The sequence below is a fragment of the Gopherus evgoodei genome, chromosome 11, assembly GCF_007399415.2.
Source record: "Gopherus evgoodei ecotype Sinaloan lineage chromosome 11, rGopEvg1_v1.p, whole genome shotgun sequence".
Taxonomy (NCBI): domain Eukaryota; kingdom Metazoa; phylum Chordata; order Testudines; family Testudinidae; genus Gopherus; species Gopherus evgoodei.
This window is the reverse complement of record NC_044332.1, coordinates 52599568-52620876: the sequence shown is the minus strand read 5'-3', so window position 1 is coordinate 52620876 and position 21309 is coordinate 52599568. Positions and strand designations below refer to the sequence as shown.

The window sequence follows — 21309 nt, the reverse complement described above, 5'->3', positions numbered from 1 at the left end:
GTCCTCCAGAGTTTCTTGGGGCAACTTCCTTAGCCCTCTCTATGCCAACGATCTTTGGTGTGGTCTACTGCACTCTGTGGCAAATGAAGCCACACTTCTCTTTCCAAAGGGCAGCAGCTCATATTAGTGCTAACCCATTGTTTCCTGAACACTAGTTTGCAAGCAAGCTATCAGAGATCCTGCAGGGTTTTCAGTGGAGACAGATCAGAAGCAGCTTTTTGCAAAGACAGATTTTGGTGCACAATTCCTAGGCACCCCTGCACACGCAGCCTCGCAGAGGGCAGGGGACAAGGGCCAGAGAGAAGAGCAGGAACTAAGTGGCTGCCCTGTAGAGAAGGGGAGTGGTAGAGCTCCTGGCGCAGCACTGCAGACAGTCCCCCTCCCTGCAGGGCAGCCACTTGGTCCCTACTCCGCTCTTCGGCCCCCCACACTCCCTAGGGCTGCTTGTCCAGGAGCCTCTGGGCAGTACATGCTACCAGGGCAATGAGTGGGAGCCAGTCCCAAAACTTCCCTACAGCCTTCTGCGGTGATCGCTCTGGCTCCTCTACACTGCTGCACATGTTTTCCCAAAGCAGAGAGCAAAACTGACAGGCAGAAGGCAGCTCCCAGGATGTTGGGGGGTCATTCCTCCCCTGGCTGTGCTGAGCTAGGAGCTCTGCTGTTTTCCCTCCCTGCAGGCCAGTTGCTTGGTCCCACTCTGTGCGCTGTCCCTTACTCCCAGACTGTCCCTGGGGCTGCAAGTGCAGAAGTGCCCAGGCAGAGTACACTGTGAGGGGTGCCCCAAAATTTTCCTGCAACCTCCTGTGGATCCCTTATCCCTGCCTCCCAAGGTTCAGCAGGAGCAGGTATCCCTGGGAAGTGCTGGAGCACACTGCACAAAAGCCCAAGGGATAAACTTGGGGGGTGAAGAGGCAACGTGTTTTTCCTCCAAAACCTACATTTTATGTCAAACAAACAAAAAGACAAAAAAAAAAACCAAACAAAAACACCTTCATTGAATGTCCCATTTTGAAAAGAATTGCAAAGTTTCATTTTAATAGTGTGACAGCCCTGAAGACTGATGTCCTAATTATCCTAAGAACAGGAGCACATGGGCATTTTCCTGCCAGTGTGACTCAGCCTAGAGATGGAGAGCCCAACTCTCAGATTAGATGCTAGTTCAGTATAAAGCCTTCTCAAACTGCAGTCATTCTACAGAGACACCCACCAAAAGAATTAATGTACTCATGTGGTCCTTATGGGCACCTGAGTCCCACCAATAGCACCATTACAGTTAGGAAACAGGGTGTGTAGCAGTCTTCCCAGAGTGCAACACGTTTGCACGGCTAGAGTGTTGGCACCGGGGGAGAGGGAGAGGCGCTAGACATTCTGGGATGGGATGACTTTGACTCAGGTTTGTGCACTGCAGCGTGGACACCAGAACCCTAGGTTCAAGCACGGATCAGAAAATCCTTGACCTACTGTTAAAAATGCAGTGTGAGGCTCAAGCCCAGAGTTCCCAACAGAGGTCTGCTGACTCGCGTTCCACTAACCTAGGCTTATATTGCTGTGTAGACATACCCTAATGGGCTCTTTAATTGCAGTGCAGACATTCGGACTCTAAAACCCTGTGAAGTGAGAGGGTCCCAGAGCTCAGACAGCCCGAGCCCAACTATCTACACTTCACTTAAACAGACCCTTAGCCCCAGTCAGCTGGCATAGACCAGCTGCGGGTGTAACTGCCACGCAGACATACCTTCAAAGACCTCAGATTAGTTAGTGGAATTTGCTTTAACCTTGAAAAAATTATTCACTTTATCAAACAGTGTTCCAATGGCTCTATTCTTAAAGGATCTTCATATAATAAGGGAACCAGTTCTAAAGCCCTTCAGCCTCTCTCACAAGACAGCCAAGATCCTCACATGCTGTAAGTCAGCATAGTTCCATCGACCTTAATGAAGCTATTCCAATTTACACCAGCCAAGAACCTGAACCTGAGTTTGCAAGCCACATTCAAAAGGCAAGTCATCACCAGATAGTATTTCTCTCCTATACTACTACTAAAGATAATGCTCCAGAATAGACTATAAATACAGCTTAATAATGTTACCACAAGATTAACAGAAACTTGGTCTTAATCCTCAAACATTTATCTGCTATAATGAAGTCGTTTGTTACTCCAGAGAAACCTCTTTAAGATGTTCAATAATCAACACAAGAATATTTCCAGTGAAATGCAGCCCTGGGATAGTTTTCTTAAGGAAGAAAGGAAGAAGTCTTCTGATGCTCTTTTTCATTCTTACGATCTTTTCTTATGAAGGGATGAAGAGACAGTAGGGGAGAATGGGGACTTTCCCAATCACCTGGTGAACAACATCCCTAGTTAGACCCAGTTCTTCAAGAGAATTAGAGGGATCATTTCTCAACTTCAAGTACTGTCTTACAAGAATATGAAGGACAGATAATCCTGGCAACAAGGGGATGGGTTGGGGAAGAGGACAGAGCAGACTTCAATACTTATTCCTCCTGCTGTTCCTTCCTAAAGGGTAAACCATAAGAAATTCTGTCAGAAGGAAGAAACAGCAGAGATCATTCTAATATGGGAGACCAGTTTGAACTAAACATCCAGATGATGACAGAATCTGATAGAGTAACTTCAAACCACCACCTCTCCAAAGCATCCTGAGGAGCAAGAACTGAAAATAAATGAAAAAGATCGAAGAGCTGGTGGTCATGGGCTGAAGACCTCCCATTCCACAATTCACCATAAAACTTCTCCCATTCCACAATTCACCATAAAACTTCTCTCTTTTATGTCTCCTAACCAATACCTCTTCCTGAATAAGGTCAGCAAACGTAGGAATTGCCAAACTGGATCCACCTAATCCAGTATTCTGTCTCCAGCAGTGCCTAGTACAACATGTTTCAGATTAACGAGCAGGTGTGGGAGTGAGCAGATGTGAGAATCTGCCCTCCTGCTCCTCTAATCCCCAACTGAGATCGGCTTAAATTCCGAAACAAAGTTTAACATCCCTTTCAACAAATTGTTAGCACTAAATACTCTGGATATTCTTGTTACCCATATACATTTTCAAACTCTTTTTTGGTCTTGCTGAATTTTTCGCCTCACTGAAATAACCTGTGGCATAGTTTCAGTCTAATCATGCTTTGTGTCAAAGTAATTTCATTGACTGTCTCTTTGTTCTCATGTTGAGAGACAGCATGAACAGAATTCCCAACCTCCCTTCTCTATGCCATTCATCATTTTATATACCTATGTCCTTATTTGTCTCCTTTCTAAAACGAACAATCTCAGTCTCTTCTCATAGTAGAGTTTTCCCATGTCTCTAGTCATTTTCAATGATGTCCTCTCCAAATTATGAACTATCAAAGACTTCTACCAAATTAATGAGGCACTATTTCCCTTTGCAGGAACCATGCTGATTAGGTCGTACGATATCATGGTCCTCCAGATGTTTTATTATTCTATTTTTAATTGTCATGTCAACCAGTCTACCAGGTAAAGATATATGGCACTCTGGTATTTAATATCTCAGATCATCCACAAAGCCTTTTTTAAATAGAGGTAAAACATTTGCTATTCTCCAAACCTCTGTTTCAGTCACTTTTTTTAAAAATAAGATTGCATACTTTTGTTAGTAGCTCAGTCATTTCATTCTTGGGATTCTTCAGAACTCATGGAGGTACCATCTGGGCCCTGTTACTTATTGCTTTTTAAATTATCAGTCTGTTCCAGTATCTCTTCTAATGCCTCAATTTCTGATCATCACTCACATTTAAAAAAATACTAAACAGATCTGGGGTTAGGAAATTTTCCAACAGCCTATGTGGTGAAGACAGTCATTTAGCTTCTCAACAAAATCCTCAGCTTTCTTAATTACTCCTTTTAACACCTGGTGATCCACTTGACTCATCAATTATTTCACCAGGCTTCGTGATTCTGACATATTAGAATTTCTTGCAGGGTGGATAAAAATCGGATTTTTTTAAATTAAAAATGGTTTAATTGGATTTTTTTGACAAAATGCTTTTTGAGGAAAAAGCAAAAGATAGTTTTAATTAAGATACATTATAGCTCAAAGAGACAAAGAGTCCTGTGGCACCTTATAGACTAACAGACTTACTGGAGCATAAGCTTTTGTGGGTGAACACCCACTTCGTCAGACGCATGAGCTTATGCTCCAATACGTCTGTTAAGTCTATAAGGTGCCAAAGGACTCTGTTGCTTTTTACAGATCCAAACTAACACGGCTACCCCTCTGATTATAGCTCAAAGATATCTCATCATGGAATAGGGATTATAAATTCTAATTCTATAGTATGAGACAATATATTCATGTAATGTTTAAGAAAAGTTTTGTAAATAAGTTTCAATAGTTCATGGATTAGGGACCCAATCTTATGGGGTTTCAGAGGCTTCTATATAGATTAATTTAGGTTAAACTTTCTATCTACCCAACTGGACTCAGTGCTCAATCTAGAAGATATCATCAGAGATGCTTAGTTTTGCAGTTCTCAAACTGTGGATTTGTGTCTCCAGAGACAACATGCTTGTTAACAGCAAAAAAGTTTTAAAAAATATATAATAGTGAGAAATAACAGATCTCAACCCTATTGTCCCTCTGCAAACTTGTGTACACAGAGTCAATCCCTTACCTCTCTCTAAAAGTGAAAAGTTTCAAAAAGTTCAGTGAATAAAAGATTGTTGGGGGCAGAATAGATCTGGACAAGTCTGGAGATAAATGTGAAAAGGGAGGGACAGGCAGTAGAAACAAAAGTGAAACTGTTTGACTAGCATATTCCAGAAGTCTTGAGGTCTTTCTGAGTGTAGCCTTCATTGATTTGAGATCTACCACACCATTCTTTCACTAAAAGGGAATAATGGCAGCAGGCCATAAAAAAGACCCACTCGGGGAATATTTTAATGAAGTTCCTCTACCTGTGGGTAAGACAGGCATGCGTGCAAAATGCAAAACAGTGCAACAAAGAAATGCAAGTCCTGGTTGCCCAAATGAAACAACATCATGAGAAGTATTCCTTCTCAGGAGGAAGCTGCCTTGAAGATGATGAAAGGAACATGTAGGATCTTCAGGTTGGTAAACTTTTTTATTTCATACTTCTTTTTTAGGGACTGCCTGTCTTCCTTCTGGACTATTCTTGAATTCTCATGTTTGAGCAAAAAATACAGTTGATACTCTATGGTACTATCATTTTAGGTGCAGTTGTGATAAAAAAATAAATAGCTGAAATAGGAAGATCTTCCTTTTACAATTTCACCTTTAAAATAGTACTGAGTGTCAGTGAATGCAATGAGTAATACTAAATGAGCAGTTTGGTAATAATAATTAAATAATTGCATTGACTTATTTTGTTTAGGAAAATCCATCCTCAACATACAGGATTCTGAAGACTATGCACCTTCAAGATTACCATAATTTTTTATAGTTTCAGAGTTATCTGCCAATGATAGTGTTTCAGTCACATCATGTATGTCACATAGCCACAGTATATCACCTCTAGCAAAAAGAAAAATCTCCATCATCCAGAAACAACCACAAATAAGTTTGTGATAAGAATCAGATTACAAAAAGAGGTAATTGATGAAAAAATTGCAACAAACTTTCCTTTCTGTTTGAAAACCCACACTTCATTAACATGGTTCAGTCATTAAGACAGTGCACGCAACAGAGCAGATGTTGCAGACAAGTTGCTGGATAAGGCGTATGAATTGTTAACCTGAGTCTTGATGGGTGGAGCAATGTCCACAATGATTCTGTTTATGTACTTGTGTGACAACAGAAGAAGGGAATGTCTTCTTTACAGAAACAGTTGATACATCAGGAAATACACACTCAGCAGAATACTTACAAGAAGTAGCAGTAAAAGTTATAAGAAACTGTCAAAAAAAATTCAAATGTCTAGTATGCAGTTTGGTCACAAACAATGCTGCAAATGTATCCAAGATGAGAAGAAATTATTTAGAAGAGAGTCCCAAGCTAATAACATATGGTTACCGTGCTCATTTGATGCACCTCCTAGCCAAAACTTCAGTGTTCCAGAAATAAAAGGCTAATGATGTTGAAATTGCAAAATACTTCCGTAACAACCACTTTGCAGCAGCTGCTCTGAAAAAAGTGGGAGGCACCAAGCTAACTCTCCCACAAGACGTGCGATGGAACTCATTAGTAGACTGTTTTAAACACTATATCAAGAACTGGCCTGATGTGATGAGTTTGTGAACAAAATTGTGAAAATATAGATGGCACGGTCACAGCCAAAGTTTTCAACATTGGGCTTAAGACAAATGTTGAACACATGCTGAGCACCCCGACGCCTATTTCTGTAGCCTTGAACAAAATTCAGGGAAATAGCTGTTTTATTGCTGATGCTGTTGAAATTTGGAAGGAACTGAGTGAGATCTTAAAAAGAGAAATATGCAATGACAAGTTAAATTATAAGCATTAAAAAAAACGAATGAGACAAGCACCATCTCCAGCTCATTTTCTTGCATATATTTTCAATACTCGGTACCAGGGTCAAACCTTAATGGCTGAAGAACAAGAGCTGGCTATGACATGGACATCCAGCAATCATCCCTCCATAACGCCAACTACAATAAACTTCAGAGCTAAGGGTGAACCATTCAAAAAATATATGTTTGGTGACGTTTTAAAGAAAGTCACACCAGTGAACTGGTGGAAGTCACTTAAGCACTTGGATTCAGAGATTGCTGAATTGATAATCTCACTTTTAACAGCATTAGCTTCTTCTGCCAGCGTAGAAAGAATATTTTCTTCCTTTGGACTAATTCATTCCAAATTGAGAAATTGTTTGGGACCTGAAAAAGCAGGAAAACTTGTTTTTCTTTTCCAGATTATGAACAAACAGGAAAATGAAGGTGAAGATGACTGAATTAGCTGCAAAAGCCAATATTTTAAGTTTCTCATGTTGACCTGGCTGACACAGTCAATTTACATTTATTTATTTAGTTTTAAATATCATTTAACTATTTTAGTTAAAAACAGTTTTAACAAAAACAAACCTGATTTTAAAAAACTTGAATGTTTAACTGAATTCAAAAATTCATATGCTTGTTTTATTAAAATATTGTATGTTTGCTGTTGAAGAAAAAAATCCAGACCACATAACATTTTTATTTTATTTAAATAAAACAATTTAAATGTCTGTCTGGTGATGTTCTCCTCCTAATACAGCATGGCAAGAAAATCCTCCAAATATTAATGATTAACCTGTTGAATTGGAGATATTTATAAAGTCAGTGAGAGGTGAATTATTCACCTTTGGTAAATGAAATAACTAAACAATAATTCATTTTCTGACAGAGTTGTAAAACTAACCTGAAAAGTTTTCAAAATAAATTACTTAAAAAATGTATAGTATGTGCCTTCTAAAAATAAAACCTACACGTATCTTTGAGTTGTGAATAATACGTATTAAGGTTATAACAACCAACAAGAATGCACTTTTATGTAGAAAGCCATGATTCAATCAAATCTTCCTGACTAGTGATTTAAATCATGATTGAAAACTATTTGATTTAAATTAAATCCACCCTGATTTCTTGTTTTTAAATATTTACTTATTTGCTCTTTGAAATCCATTTAGCCCTTACAGCTTCTCTCTTACCTACTGCCTTCTATAATTTGAGCGTGTGCTGAATGGCATCACAGGAGTTATATCCTTCAAAATATAGAAATCTATTTGACTTGTAAGCCAATATGGCAAGGTTCAAGAGACTATTCATCTTCCTTTCCTGTTTCTTTTTTGTTAGCATTGTGTGTGCCTTTTGAGATGGAGAAAATCTAATGAAGGCTTTCTACTTCTCAAAGTAAGCTTAAACATTTACTATTGTCGACCAAAACATTTTTAGGTTAGTATTTTTCCTTATGAATTTATTCCCGCTCAAGCAAAAGATAGTTTCTTCAAGTAGGGGAGATCTCAACATTACCAAGTGAACCAAGTTTAGGAAGAGTCCATAAATTTTTGTTAAGATTCCCACAGCAACTAGCTTTAAATGATTTAAATCATAACCTTTGATATCTGCAAGAGTCACTTCCTTAGCATTTCCCCCACACAAATGAAAGCATTCACAGATTTCAGTGATAAGTAAGATGTCAGTCGGTTGTATATTGAAATGCATCAGAATTGGACAATGTTATTTATAGCATATAAACTAGGCTTTATCACAAATGTATTGAGAGCGCAAAGCAAAATCATACCAAGAATTTCATCCATTCTTATTATTATAAGTATATTTAGTAAATTATAACACATTACCTTATTTATTATACCACGTACTTCACTTGCAAAATCACGGGAACATATTTCTAAGTGAAAAATCTTTCCACAGTTTGACACACAGGCTCCTAGCAGCTGACAACAGAAATAAAATTGCAAAAAATGTTGAAGACAGCAATGGCAGTGATTTGTCCAAAACACGAGTGTTGGTTGTTTTAAAAAAAAGTGAGTAATAAGGGCTAAATTCCACCTTTAATAAAGTATGCCAACTCCCACCAACTTGATCTGGAATTAAATACATGTATTCATGGACAGTTTGGCCACTATGGTTGCTTGAGTACATAAAAATACAGATGTAAAGTTCCGCAAAATAACGTATTGTCTACTTACCGTTAGTGCTTGCAAAGCAACATGTGGAACCTTATGATTTACTCTCTTCATTATGGCTTTAAGGCAATCTTTTGCTCTAGAAGAGAATTAAGAAAATATCAGTGACAGTATAGTATAGTTCAGTCACTGTGAACTGCAAATTAATGTGTCACCATATAGTTATCATCCAGGGAAGTTTAGTCAGCCAATGAAACGTACAATACAAGTTTTTAAAGCTAGCAATTTAGCCAACCCAAAACTCAAGTTTTCCATAACAGTGCAAGCTTGGGAATTACTACCAATGGCTGGAGAGACAACCACTTAAAGGAGATGGACCTGAAGTAGACAACAAGGAAGAAGATCCTCTACACTAAGAAGCAATTGCCATGTTTTAAAAAGTGCATTTTGTCTAGATATCTGGGGGAAAAAAATCACATATCAAGGTGGATAAAAACAATGATTTTTTAAAATTTAAATCTTATTTACATGTTGTTAGCTCTTTATACCTATTTTAGAGTCAACTTGCTGAAGCAGCTGTTTAGTACTTTTTTAAAATTTCTTAAATGTTGGAAAGTTTTCAGGTTTTATAGATTTTTTTCCCCAACTAAGAAGTTTCACAATTAAAATGCTTATCTCTCCTGAAAAAGTACGTCCAGAACTTCATTAACGTTCTTATAGTGCAAACACCACAAATACAAAATTTATAGGCAAGTAGCCCACGATACATTTGCAAACGAACACCACCTTTGATATACTGAATTTCAACAGAAACATTTCAGCTTTCTGAACCTATCAGGCTATATTCCTCAATCAGGTTTGCAGTTTGAAGCCTCACTTTAATCTATTTTTGAAAAACTGTGGTAGATAGTGGGCCTGTGGTAGATAGAGACCACAAGAGCTTTGTTTGTATACGGAAAGTCTAAACAACTTTTCATTATCAACACTGGAACAGTTTTGTCTTAAAACAACAAATATTTTATACCACTGAGAGAGAAGAGTTAAAATACAACTATAGCCCCAAGGTTGCATACACTTAGGCACATTGTTGACTTTAAGCATATGTCATCTGTTAAAGTTACTTTTAAGAGTAATTCAATGAAGTGCAGACCTGTTTAAGTGTTTCCTGTATCAGGGCCTTGATTTTCAGTATTTTGTTTTTTGCCTATAGCAGTTTTGTAAACTTCAAATAAGATATGTCATCAATAGTGGCATTAAAAAACCCATATCATACATACTTTAGCTTGTTATAGATTTTAATCTACAACAACAATAGCACTAATTCTAAAGTCAGTTTTTAAACAGCTTCAACCTGATTAAAAACAGTGGGTTTGTTTCAACAAAAGAGATTTAAATCATTCTAACCCAACAGCTGTACAAAAATCATTTGGAATGTACAAGGATAGATATGAAAAATGTTAGGAAAAAAGCTTAGACTTGTTTTTCTCAAAGGCTAAGGAGCCCAAAACATGTGTCCAGTTGTGGGAGATCATGAGGACAGAAGAGCTTTATCAAGTTAGAGGTTGCATTCTTGTACCCCAGGGGAGATAAAGGCAAAATCATCCCTCCGCCCCCCAAAAAAGACAGTCTAAGTGCTGTCAGTGGTTACATCTAGTCCAACCCTCCTAATTTTTGTTTATAACTAAAATTTCATTTTTTTTTTTACAGCCCACACAAACAAGAGACTCTGACCAGAGTGTGATGTCACATAGAGAGAAAAATAATGTTTTTTTACAATCATTTTAGTTCAGTAATCTTAAACTTAAGCATTAAAAGATTTCAGACAGATAAGACTTCTGTGTTGATAGTTAAGACAAATGCGAAGATAACATTATAAAAATGAGTTACTCTTGACTGATAAAAGTCAGCCAATCTAGAGGCAAATATCAGCAGTTACATTTGACTATTACAGGACGGTTGAATAACTGCTTGTGTTTAAACGTATTAAACTCCATTTTGATCTTGACCCCCCTCTTTTCCATGTTGACCTCCATCCATCTTACACATCCCTGTAAAACATATACACTTAGGGCTTGTCTACACTGGCAATTAACAGTGCTGCAACTTTCTCGCTCAGGGGTGTGAAAAAAAACACCCCTGAGCGCAGCACGTTGCAGCACTGTAAAGCGCCAGTGTAAACAGCGCCCCCAGCACTGGTAGCTGCGCCCCTCATTGAAGTGTTTTTTTTAGAGCACTGCGCCGTGACCACACAAGGTATGTTAAAGCACTGCCGCAGCAGCGCCTTAGCGTTGCCAGTGTAGACTAGCCCTAATTTTTCATCATAGGTAACTTTCCAATTTAGACAAGTTTCTGCAATGAATCCAGTTGTACTTTCTGCTCCTGGCCTGGATGCTTCAGTAATTTCATGCTCTCTCATTTATCAGGAATAACTTGATTTACTGTGCAATACTGCATAAAAATTGGAATGAGTCCAACATACACCAATTACTCTGAAGGAAATCCTGTTGGAAGAAACTTCAGTCAGGTTCAAAACTTCTTCTCGAAGCCTTTAAAGCCAACCATGGTCATTGTTAGAACTGTTTACGAAAGTGTTTATTGATCATATTACTTTCTGCATAGCTGACTCTGACACACACTTTAGGAAGCTCCACTCCTCTAATAGTGGTGCATGTTGTGTTGGGGTTTTTTTAAGTGACTGTGGAGTAAGACATTGTGAAGCTGAAATGCATCTTACCCATTAGGAGTACTGCCAACTTTGTCACATATATCCATAATAAGACCCCAGTCCTCACTGGTATTGTATTCATTTGTGGCTTTTTCTACAAAGAAAAAGATAGACTTTACATTTATAATTTGGTGAATTAGCTCCTTTCAGAATATGACAGAACCACCATTCTATATATAAATAATTAAAAGAAGAGCAATGTCTTTTCTAAACCAATGCTAACATTTACTAATTTCTAAAACAGCTTTAAATCCCTGTTTGCATTTATATGTAGTATTTTATTATATACACAAGACACTTTATATTATGAAGTAAGACAAAGTACGATTAGCATTCATTAAAATCAAAAGATGAAAAAGAGTACCTAATAATTTACAGCATTAAACATTGAACTATATACTATGCTACATAATTAGTTTAGTTACTGCATGTTGAAGTCACAGTCCTCCGTATTTAGATTTTCTCCAAGGTTGTTAAGTTTGTACATTGTTACACATTTCATAAAGGTTGTTAAAAAAAATGAAAAGGTGATTCTTAACTGTTTTCATAAACTAGCCTTTCCCTTATTCAAATACCTTCTTAAAACACATTCTTCCATGAGACTTTCAGTGACAGTTCACCAATGTCAGAAATTGGTAAGAGGAAAAGACAGTGATAAATACAAACTGCTCTTTGTACAAAACCCATGATCCACCCAAAGTGTTTCTACTTATTGACCTTTTATTGTGTTTCACCCACTGCACCTCCCTTTGAGGCCTAATGTCATTTAGTAACCTACTCACAAGTTGAACTGTAAGATATCACAGTGGGACCATGTCATTTTAATCACAAAAACAATATATAATAATTTAATAAATAATTTTCAAGTAACAAGTTAGAGTATGCGTATTGTCTTAAGATTTATTTTTAGACTGTTACAGTTTAAAAACAAACATTCTAACTCCACTCAATGTGGAAAAGCTAAAGCAATCAGATTTATGCTTTGGGTTCCATCAAAAATGCTTCACAAGCAGGCCTGGCAGTATCATAACCTTTGTGGTACCTAGTTGCAATAAGATAAACCATCAAAACCCATTAAGTCTCTAATACTGTACTGTACTGGTGCTCTGTAACGGCAACTATTCTGAAACCGCATGAGTTCCTGACTGCAATATCATTACGGCATTATTTCATGCCTGTAATTATATTATTTCTCTGATGACAAGCTTCACTGCTCAATAGTTTGAGAGACAGTTGCAACCACTTTCTGGGTTAGACTGACTACAAATTAGGGAGTGGACTCCAGAAATCAGCCAGAGCAGCAGCAACCAACAGTGACCCTGGAAATCTTATATTGACACACAGGTGAACCTAGGAGGAGGCATATTAATCTAAGGTGTTGGCCACAGTACCGCCACTACACCCAAGGGCTTGGCTACACTGGAGAGTTGCAGCGCTGGTGGTGGCTTTACAGTGCTGCAACTCACACACCGTCCACACTTGCAAGGCACATCCAGCGCTGTATCTCCCTGTATACAGCGCTGGCTGTACTCTACCTCTGCCTGGGGAATAACGACTGCAGCGCTGGTGATGCAACGCTGCTCTGCCAGCGTGGCCATCAAAAGCGCTGTTATTGGCTTCCAGAGGTATTCGGAAGTATCCCAGAATGCCTGTTCAGCCACTTTGCTCATCAGTTCGAACTCTACTGCCCTGGCCTCAGGTGACCCGCCCTTTAAATGTCCTGGGAATTTTAAAAATCCCCTTCCTGTTTGCTCAGCCAGGTATGGAGTGCAATCAGTGAATCTGTCCAGGTGATCATGCCTCCACGTGCCAAACGAGCCCCAGCATGGAGCAATGGCGAGTTGCTGGACCACATCAGTGTTTGTGGGGAGGAAGCTGTGCAGTCCCAGCTGCGCTCCAGCCATAGGAATTACGAAACCTATGGGCAGATATCAAGGGCCATGCTGGAAAGTGGCCATGACCGGGACACGCTGCAGTGCAGGGTTAAAGTGAAGGAGCTGTGGAGTGCCTATTGCAAAGCCCGGGAGGGAAACCGCCACTCTGGTGCTGCCCCCACAACCTGCCGTTTTTACAAAGAGCTGGATGCGATACTTGGGGGTGACCCCACCGCCAATCCGAGGACCACGATGGACACTTCAGAGTGGGTGGGGGGAGGTGGAGGAGGAAGGGGGGGAAGAGGAAACCGAGAGTGAGGGTACTGGGGTGGGGGAGACACCCCGGAGTCCCAGGAAGCATGCAGCCAGGAGCTCTTCTCAAGCCAGGAGGAAGGTGGCCAGTCGCAGCAGCCAGTACTTGGTGAAGGACAAGCAGAAGAGTGGGTCCCGGATAAGTGGCTTTTATTTTCAGTATGGAAATGTTTCGGGAGAGGAGGGAGGGTTAGGGATGCATGCATGCATGCCTAGATGTGGAATAGCCCATTGATGTGGTCTATCACGTCACGGTAATCAGCCTTGGTAATCTCTTCAAAAGTTTCAGCCAGAGTGTGGGCAATGCGCTTGCGCAAGTTTATTGGGAGAGCCACTGTGGTCCTTGTCCCAGTCAGGCTAACGTGTCCGCGCCACTGTGCCGCGAGGGGTGGGGGTGGGGGACCATTGTTGCACACAGGCAAGCTGCATGGGGTCAGGGCGGAATCCGCATTGCTGTAGAAGACCCTCCCGCTCTTTCCAGGTGACCTGCAGCAGCGAGATATCTTCCAGGATCAACTCCTGTGGAAACTGTTGGGAGACTGTTCAGTGTAGGTGCCCCCTGCAGCTGTCTGCTTTCCCCAATGCACAGAAACCCCAGTACAGGCCTGAAGCAATCAGTTCCCATTACTCACCATTTCAGGGCTCCTGTGGGTTATGTGCACTCTCTTTGGTATGGAAAAATTATGCTATTGTGAAGACTTGTAAACTCCTTCACTGTGTGAAAATAACTGTCTGATGTGAGATAAACAATGCTGCCTCTGTTAACTGTTGCCTTTTTTGCCTTTCTACAAGGAACCTTGAGTTTTCGGATGCCCGTGTTATCAACAGCTGAAAGACTCTAAAACCTCCGGAACAAGCCGCGAAAAAGCAAAGACGACCTGCTGCAAGAGAGAATCAAAAAGTGCAGGAGGGAAAGGGAAAGCAGGATCCACCAGAAAAACGCAGAGGCCAGGAAGAAAAGCACAAAGCAGCTGATAAGCATCCTGGCGCACCAAGCAGACTCTATCCAGGCACTCGAAGACATGCAGGCAGAGCACTACCGTGCCGGCCCTCCCACCTCATCCCAAAGCTCTTTCCCTTGTGCTCTAATGTCAGCTCAAAACCCCCTTCCCCTGCATCCAGGTTCTTACCACCACCAGCTGCCTCCAACATCTGTACGTTCACCAACCAGCCCTGAGAACTACGACCCTTACCCTCTGCACTCAACCCCCATCACCATGCAGTATAGGCATCCTGAAGTGCAGTAGTCATTGCACAGCACTCCAGATATGACATATTCAAACCTCTGACTGTACAGTTACCCACCGCACCCCCCTGCCCTTTTAGGTTCCCAAAATGTTGTATGTCTGTCAATAAAGTTATTTTCTTTTCAATAAATGAATTCTTGGCTTTGAAAACAGTCTTTATTATTGCAGAAAGTCAAAAGATACCTTAGCCCAGGAAAGAAACAGGCACTGCAAATCAGCTTAGGAAAAACAGATTCCTACTAACATTGTAACCACAGCACTTCACTCCCGTGCAAGGCACCAAACATTACTGTTGGTTTTCAGCCTCAAATTCCTCCCTCAAGGCATCCCTAATCCTTGAAGCCCTGTGTTAGGCCTCTCTAATAGCCCTGCTCTCTGGCTGTGCAAATTCAGCCTCCAGGCGTTGAACCTCAGAGGTCCATGCCTGACTGAATGTTTCACCCTTCCCTTCACAGATATTATGGAGAGTACAGCATGCGGCTATAACCACAGGGATGCTGCTTTCCCCCAAGTCTAACTTCCCATACAGAGATCTCCAGCGCCCCTTTAAAGGGCCAAAAGCACACTCCAGTCATTCGGCACTGGCTCAGCCTATAGCTGAACCGTTCCTTGCTCCTGTCAAGCTTCCCTGTATACGGTTTCATGAGCGAAAGCATTAACAGGTAAGCGGGGTCTTCATGGATTACAATGGGCACTTCAACGTCCCCTACTGCGATCTTCCAGTCTGGGAAAAAAGCCCCTGCCTGCAGCTTCCCGAACAGGTCAGTGTTCTGAAAGATGCGTGCATCGTGCACCTTCCAGGCTAGCCTGTGTTAATGTCAATGAAACGCCCACGGTGATCCACAAGCGCCTGGAGAACCATAGAGAAATACCCCTTCCGATTAACGTACTCGGATGCTAGGTGGGGTGGTGCCAGAATAGGAATATGTGTCCCATCTATCGCCCCTTCACAGTTAGGGAAACCCATTTGTGCAAAGCCATCCACAATGTCCTCCACGTTCCTCAGAATCACGGGTCTTCTTAGCAGGATGCGATGAATGGCCCTGCAAACTTGCATCAAAACAATTCCAAAGGTCAACTTTCCCACTCCAAACTGGTTTACGACCGATCGGTAGCTGTCTGGAGTTGCCAGCTTCCAGATTGCAATAGCCACCCGCTTCTCCACTGGCAGGGCAGCTCTCAATCTCGTGTCCCTGCGCCGCAGGGTGGGGGCGAGCTCAGCACACAATCCCATGAAAGTGGCTTTTCTCATCTGAAAGTTCTGCAGCCACTGCTCGTCATCCCAGACTTCCATGATGATGTGATCTCACCACTCAGTGCTTGCTTCCCCGAGCCCAAAAGCAGCGTTCCATGGTGCTGAGCATTCTGTGAATGACAAAGCAATTTCGTGTCGTACGCGTCAGGTGACTCGCTATCATCGTCGGACTCCTCATCTCTTTGGATCTTAATGAATAGCTCAACTGCCAAACGTGATGTGCTGGTGAAACTCATCAGCATACTCCTCAGCAGTTCAGGCTCCATTTCCCACAGAAATCGCTGCGAGAGTCAGGATGGCGCCAAACGTGGACGGAAAAAACAGGGATTGCTGGGATGTGAAGCGATGCATCACGGGGCGTTGGAACAGGAAGCAGAATGACCCGCACCCTCTGCCCCCTTCTCACAACCCACGGCGCCAAAATGGGACGAGGTGCTCTGTGGAATAGCTGCCCACAATGCACCACTCCCAACAGCACTGTAAATGCGGCAAATGTGGCCACACTGCAGCGCTGGTAGCTGTCAGTGTGGCCATACTGCAGCACTTTCCCTACACAGTTGTACAAAGACAGCAATAACTCCCAGCGCTGCACACCTGCAAGTGTAGCCAAGGCCCTAGACTTGTTATTCTGGGAAAGCACAGCTGGAGTCTAAGAAATATCCAATTCATAAGAGAACACCTGGAGAGGTCTTCACATAAAGCTGGAAACTGCAGTTGCTTGAACTTCGAAGGAAATCAATAAGCATTCAAAAATTTACATAATTGAGCCTGTGAATTTTTATATTCATTCCTTGGCTACTTTGGCAGTATGATTTGAGAGCACTGAATACTCATGAAAGTAAAGAACTTAACATTCACAGAGAGCCAAATTTAATGCAATGGGGCTAGGCAATAACTGTGCCTATGGCACTGCCAAAGAACCCCATTTTAGACTTTCAAGACATTTGTTATTCCAGTCCTGGCTTCCCTTGAGCTGTGACTACCAGTTATGACAAACCATGTGGTGGTTTTGTAATGCAAATTAGAGCCTAATACCAACAAATTCATCTTTACTTGTGATGGAAGGGTTATATTCTAGGTCTCTAGAGATTAAGCACTTGCGCACTTATCTAGTACATAAAACTAGGCAGAGTTTTTGTATACAATGAGAAAATGTTTGTACACGACAATGAATGCCAGAGAGAGAATTTGCTCCCCAACACAATGAAATTTTAAATGATGGTATTATCTAAATAAGTGAAAGATTTCAAACTTTTTTATTTTAAAAGTTAGGACTAATAAAAAAGTCTATATTCCAGATTGGTACCTGACTCTTTTGGATCCTGAAATACAGACACTTAGTAAGAGTAACTAGAAGCATATATCCTACAACTATTTGTCTACTTTAAGTTAGTGCAGCACTGATATCATTTAAACAGGATGCTCTTCACTGTATTAGCTTTGACCTAACTGCTGAATCTTTTTCACAGATGGTAAATAAATATTACCATTATGCGATTAATATATTTTCAGTAAGAACAATCAGAAAGTTTAAAGTTTTGCTAATAGTTAATTTTACAACTTTATTTTGCTGCTATTTCTCAAAAGAGATTGAAATACAATGGGAAGAGGAAATGTCTTCTATATATCACATTGCATTTTTTAATTACAAACTTGAAGAACTAACAAGTAAATTTTTGTTGACATCAAAATGAATTCTTGCAAGAAAATTTACAATTTTTCCTCACTTCATGAGATATAATTTTATTCTGATATACATTAAAAAAGGCTCTCAAATACATTTGATCAGGTGAGCTCTTTTTTTTCTGGTGCTCACTGGCAATCTATTCTTTGTCAGACTTAATTAATTGGAGTTAGTTGTACTTTTTCAAGAAAATGAATGATAACAAATTTATCCAATGCTGAAGTGGGATTTACTGATCGTAGTTACTTTATGTTATACACACGCGCCCCACCCCTACTGAATATTTAATCATGGATTTAAAAACTCATTTAATCAAAACAGAACTTCCTTCTACTACACTAGCTATTTCTTAAAAAGAGCAATTGACTCTTCACATAGTATATTTAAGAACAATTCTTCAAACTGCATATGTCTTTTACTTTCAACATATACATGAAAACAGGATCTTAAAAAATTTACATGTTCCTCAAGTTTGTTATTCATTGCCTTAATCCTCTGACACCAATCATTTCCACACCAGTTTTGATATTAAATGATTAAGCTTTCTATAGATAAAGAGTTTATCTATCTGCTCCTGTTGCTTTAAGAAAGAGATCCTGCTTTCACAAAAACATATCTAGAATTAAGAACTACGAAAAGAAAAATAGAATACCGGCAGCAAAGTAAAATCCTGTTTAATATGTTCTTCAAAAGTATTTCAAGAAAACAGCAACAAATCCAATTTCACAAGTATAAAGGACACCCAGAAAAAAAACAACAGATAAAAAGGCAAGTATCAGACATGCGTCTGACAAAGTGGGTATTCACCCACGAAAGCTTATGCTTCAATACATCTGTTAGTTTATGAGGTGCCACAGGACTCTTTTTTGCTTTTTACAGATAAAAAGGCAGTTAGTCATAGATATGGGTTACAGCCATAAAAACAACACAAAAGCAGCAATATGTTACTGTAAAATACGCATGCAGGTATTTTAGTATTTTTGACATCCTAACCTATTATTAAAAAGGGCCCTTAAGGGGCAAATCCTTATTTTGGCAAGATTCACGCATCTATCAAAGAGTGTTTTGCATGAAAAGTTAAAGTTTAATGCTCAGTAAAGTGAACGATGGATCATACTGTCTGGCCTGGGATCACAAGACTAAAAATTGCCGTGTAGATGTTTGAGATCAGGCTGGACCCTGAGCTTTGGGACACCCTCCTCCCCTCGCAGAGTCCCAGAGCTCTGCTTCCAGCCCAAGCCCAAACATCTGCACAGCAATTTTTCAGTTGCGAAACATGAGCCCTGTGAGCCAGAGTCAGCTGACTCAGGCCAGCTGCAGGCTTTTTATCCCTGCATAGACATACCCTCAGTGGCTCCATCTAAACAGGACTGCTTAATGATTTTGTAACATGGACAGATGTCTGCTAAGGATTAATTTGATGCCACCAAATTCATTTCCACCAGACATTTTACTGGCAGATATTAAAACCAGGGTGAAAATCTGGCCCAATACAGAGTAGCAGCTGTGTTAGTCTGTAGCCACAAAAAGAACAGGAGAACTTGTGGCAACTTATTCTTAGTGTAAAAATGCTACTGAAAAAAAAAACCCACATAAAACCAGTGAGAGTTCCTAGATGCATGCTAAAACATTGTATGCAGTTGCAATATAGTCTGCACATCTTATTTGTAAAAGTCTCCAACGGCATTAAGTTTTCTGAAGAAAAAAGTGTCCCAATTACAGTCTTGCCATGGAACCTTTTCCTAAACTGTTGGCTGTACATTAGACATCTTCCTACAGCTTGAATATATAAATCGGCCGTACATGAACATAACATGCCATTTTGAGTCTTCTTGTCAAAAAGAAGGCAGCATATTAGCTAAGAATTTTCAAGCAATAATTATCACAAGCCTTATAGGCTAACACACTCTCCAGTTATTCATTGAGCTTAGACAAAAAAATACATAATATTTTTTCTTAAATTCTGCAACTTGGTTTAATGATGTTAAACTTCTAAGATCCAATAACTTTGGACCCACACAGGAAGGCAGGCCAAGGGTCCCACACACACACGAATCGACGGAAGCAATACACGTTTGCCACCTCCTCTGGTACCTATAGGTGCCCGGTACATGGGGGTGGGGTGCGGGGGGCGTTGCTCAGGGCAGTTCTTGGGAACTATGCCTCGTGGTCTCTGCTGTGTGTTAAACACCTTCGGCCTCTGCACCAGACTACGCCACAGGGCTCAGCTGTGCAGCAGGGCCCAGTCATAGTCACCCCCCGACACACCCACTCCATTCCCAACGCCAAGCAGGAAAACAGAACGGCCCGGCCCGCTCCGCTCAGGGACAGAGTGCCCCTCCCACCCACCCCAGCCCGGCGCTCAGGGACAGAGTGCCCCTCCCACCCCAACCCACCCCACCGCTCAAGGACAGAGTGCCCCCCCCACCCCACCGCTCAGACACAGAGTGCCCCTCCCAACCCAACCCACCCCACCGCTCAAGGACAGAGTGCCCCCCCCACCCCACAGGGACAGAGTGCCCCCCCAAACCCCATCCCAGCCCGCCGCTCAGGGACAGAGTGCCCCCCCCCACAGCCCAGCCCAGCCCGCCGCTCAGGGACAGAGTGCCCCCCCACCCCACCCCACCCCTCAGGGACAGAGTGCCCCCCCACACCCCATCCCAGCCCAGCCCGCCGCTCAGGGACAGAGTGCCCCCCCACACCCCACCCCTCAGGGACAGAGTGCCCCCCCACACCCCATCCCAGCCCAGCCCAGCCCGCCGCTCAGGGACAGAGTGCCCCCCCACACCCCATCCCAGCCCGCCGCTCAGGGACAGAGTGCCCCCCCAAACCCCAGCCCATCCCAGCCCGCCGCTCAGGGACAGAGTGCCCCCCCACACTCCATCCCAGCCCAGCCCGCCGCTCAGGGACAGAGTACCCCCCACACCCCACCCCTCAGGAACAGAGTGCCCCCCCACACCCCAGCCCAGCCCGCCGCTCAGGGACAGAGTACCCCCCCACACCCCACCCCTCAGGGACAGAGTGCCCCCCCACACTCCAGCCCAGCCCAGCCCAGCCCGCCGCTCAGGGACAGAGTGCCCCCCCCCGGCCACTCGCACTCCAGACACTGGCTCGCTCGATCGCTCAACTCACCCACATCCTGCTCGAAGGGGTTGGGGGCGAACAGCGGCATCTCAGCGGCCTCCCCCCGACGAGCCGGGGCCTGCTCCCCTCTCCGCTGAGTCGCAGCAGCTCCCGAGGTGCCCCCTCCCCGCGACCGCTTCCTGCTCCGCCCACCGCCACGCAGGACCCGCCGCTCGCCCGTGCGCCCGCGCCGCGCCTGAACCAGAACAGCGAGCCTCGGAGAGGGACAAAGGCCTAGGGCGCTACCGCCACCGCGTAGCTGCTTCTGCCCGCTCTGGGGGCCGGGCGCGTCTGGGAATGGGACTGCGGGGTCAGGCACTGGGACAGTCACCTCACGCTCAGACTGGCGGGCGGGGCGAGAGCGTCCCCGCCTAACAACGACCGGCGGGGTGGGGGACGCGCAGGCCATGGTGCGGGAAAGAGGCTGCAGGGCAGGGCGCGAGCTAGGGTAGGCGAGAGAGCGGGACACAGGACAGGCAAGAAGGGGCGGGGCGAGAGAGGGG

At 42.5% G+C, this 21309-nt stretch overlaps 1 protein-coding gene across 3 annotated transcripts in view; it reads right to left on the bottom strand.

Moving 5' to 3' along the window:
• The window catches only part of STAM2 (signal transducing adaptor molecule 2), a 38058-nt gene extending 17093 nt beyond the window's left edge, over positions 1 to 20965 (bottom strand). For 2 of the 3 annotated variants that reach the window (XM_030579792.1, XM_030579793.1), the window contains exons 1-4: positions 20816 to 20965; positions 11321 to 11405; positions 8650 to 8725; positions 8299 to 8394 (exon numbers count right to left, since the gene is read on the bottom strand). In XM_030579792.1, the coding sequence (XP_030435652.1) occupies positions 8299 to 8394; positions 8650 to 8725; positions 11321 to 11405; positions 20816 to 20855 (297 nt within the window). In that variant the 5' untranslated portion in view covers positions 20856 to 20965. The remainder of the gene's footprint in view (positions 1 to 8298; positions 8395 to 8649; positions 8726 to 11320; positions 11406 to 20815) is intronic. The other variant, XM_030579794.1, reaches the window with a different exon arrangement.
• Positions 20966 to 21309: the final 344 nt, after the last annotated feature.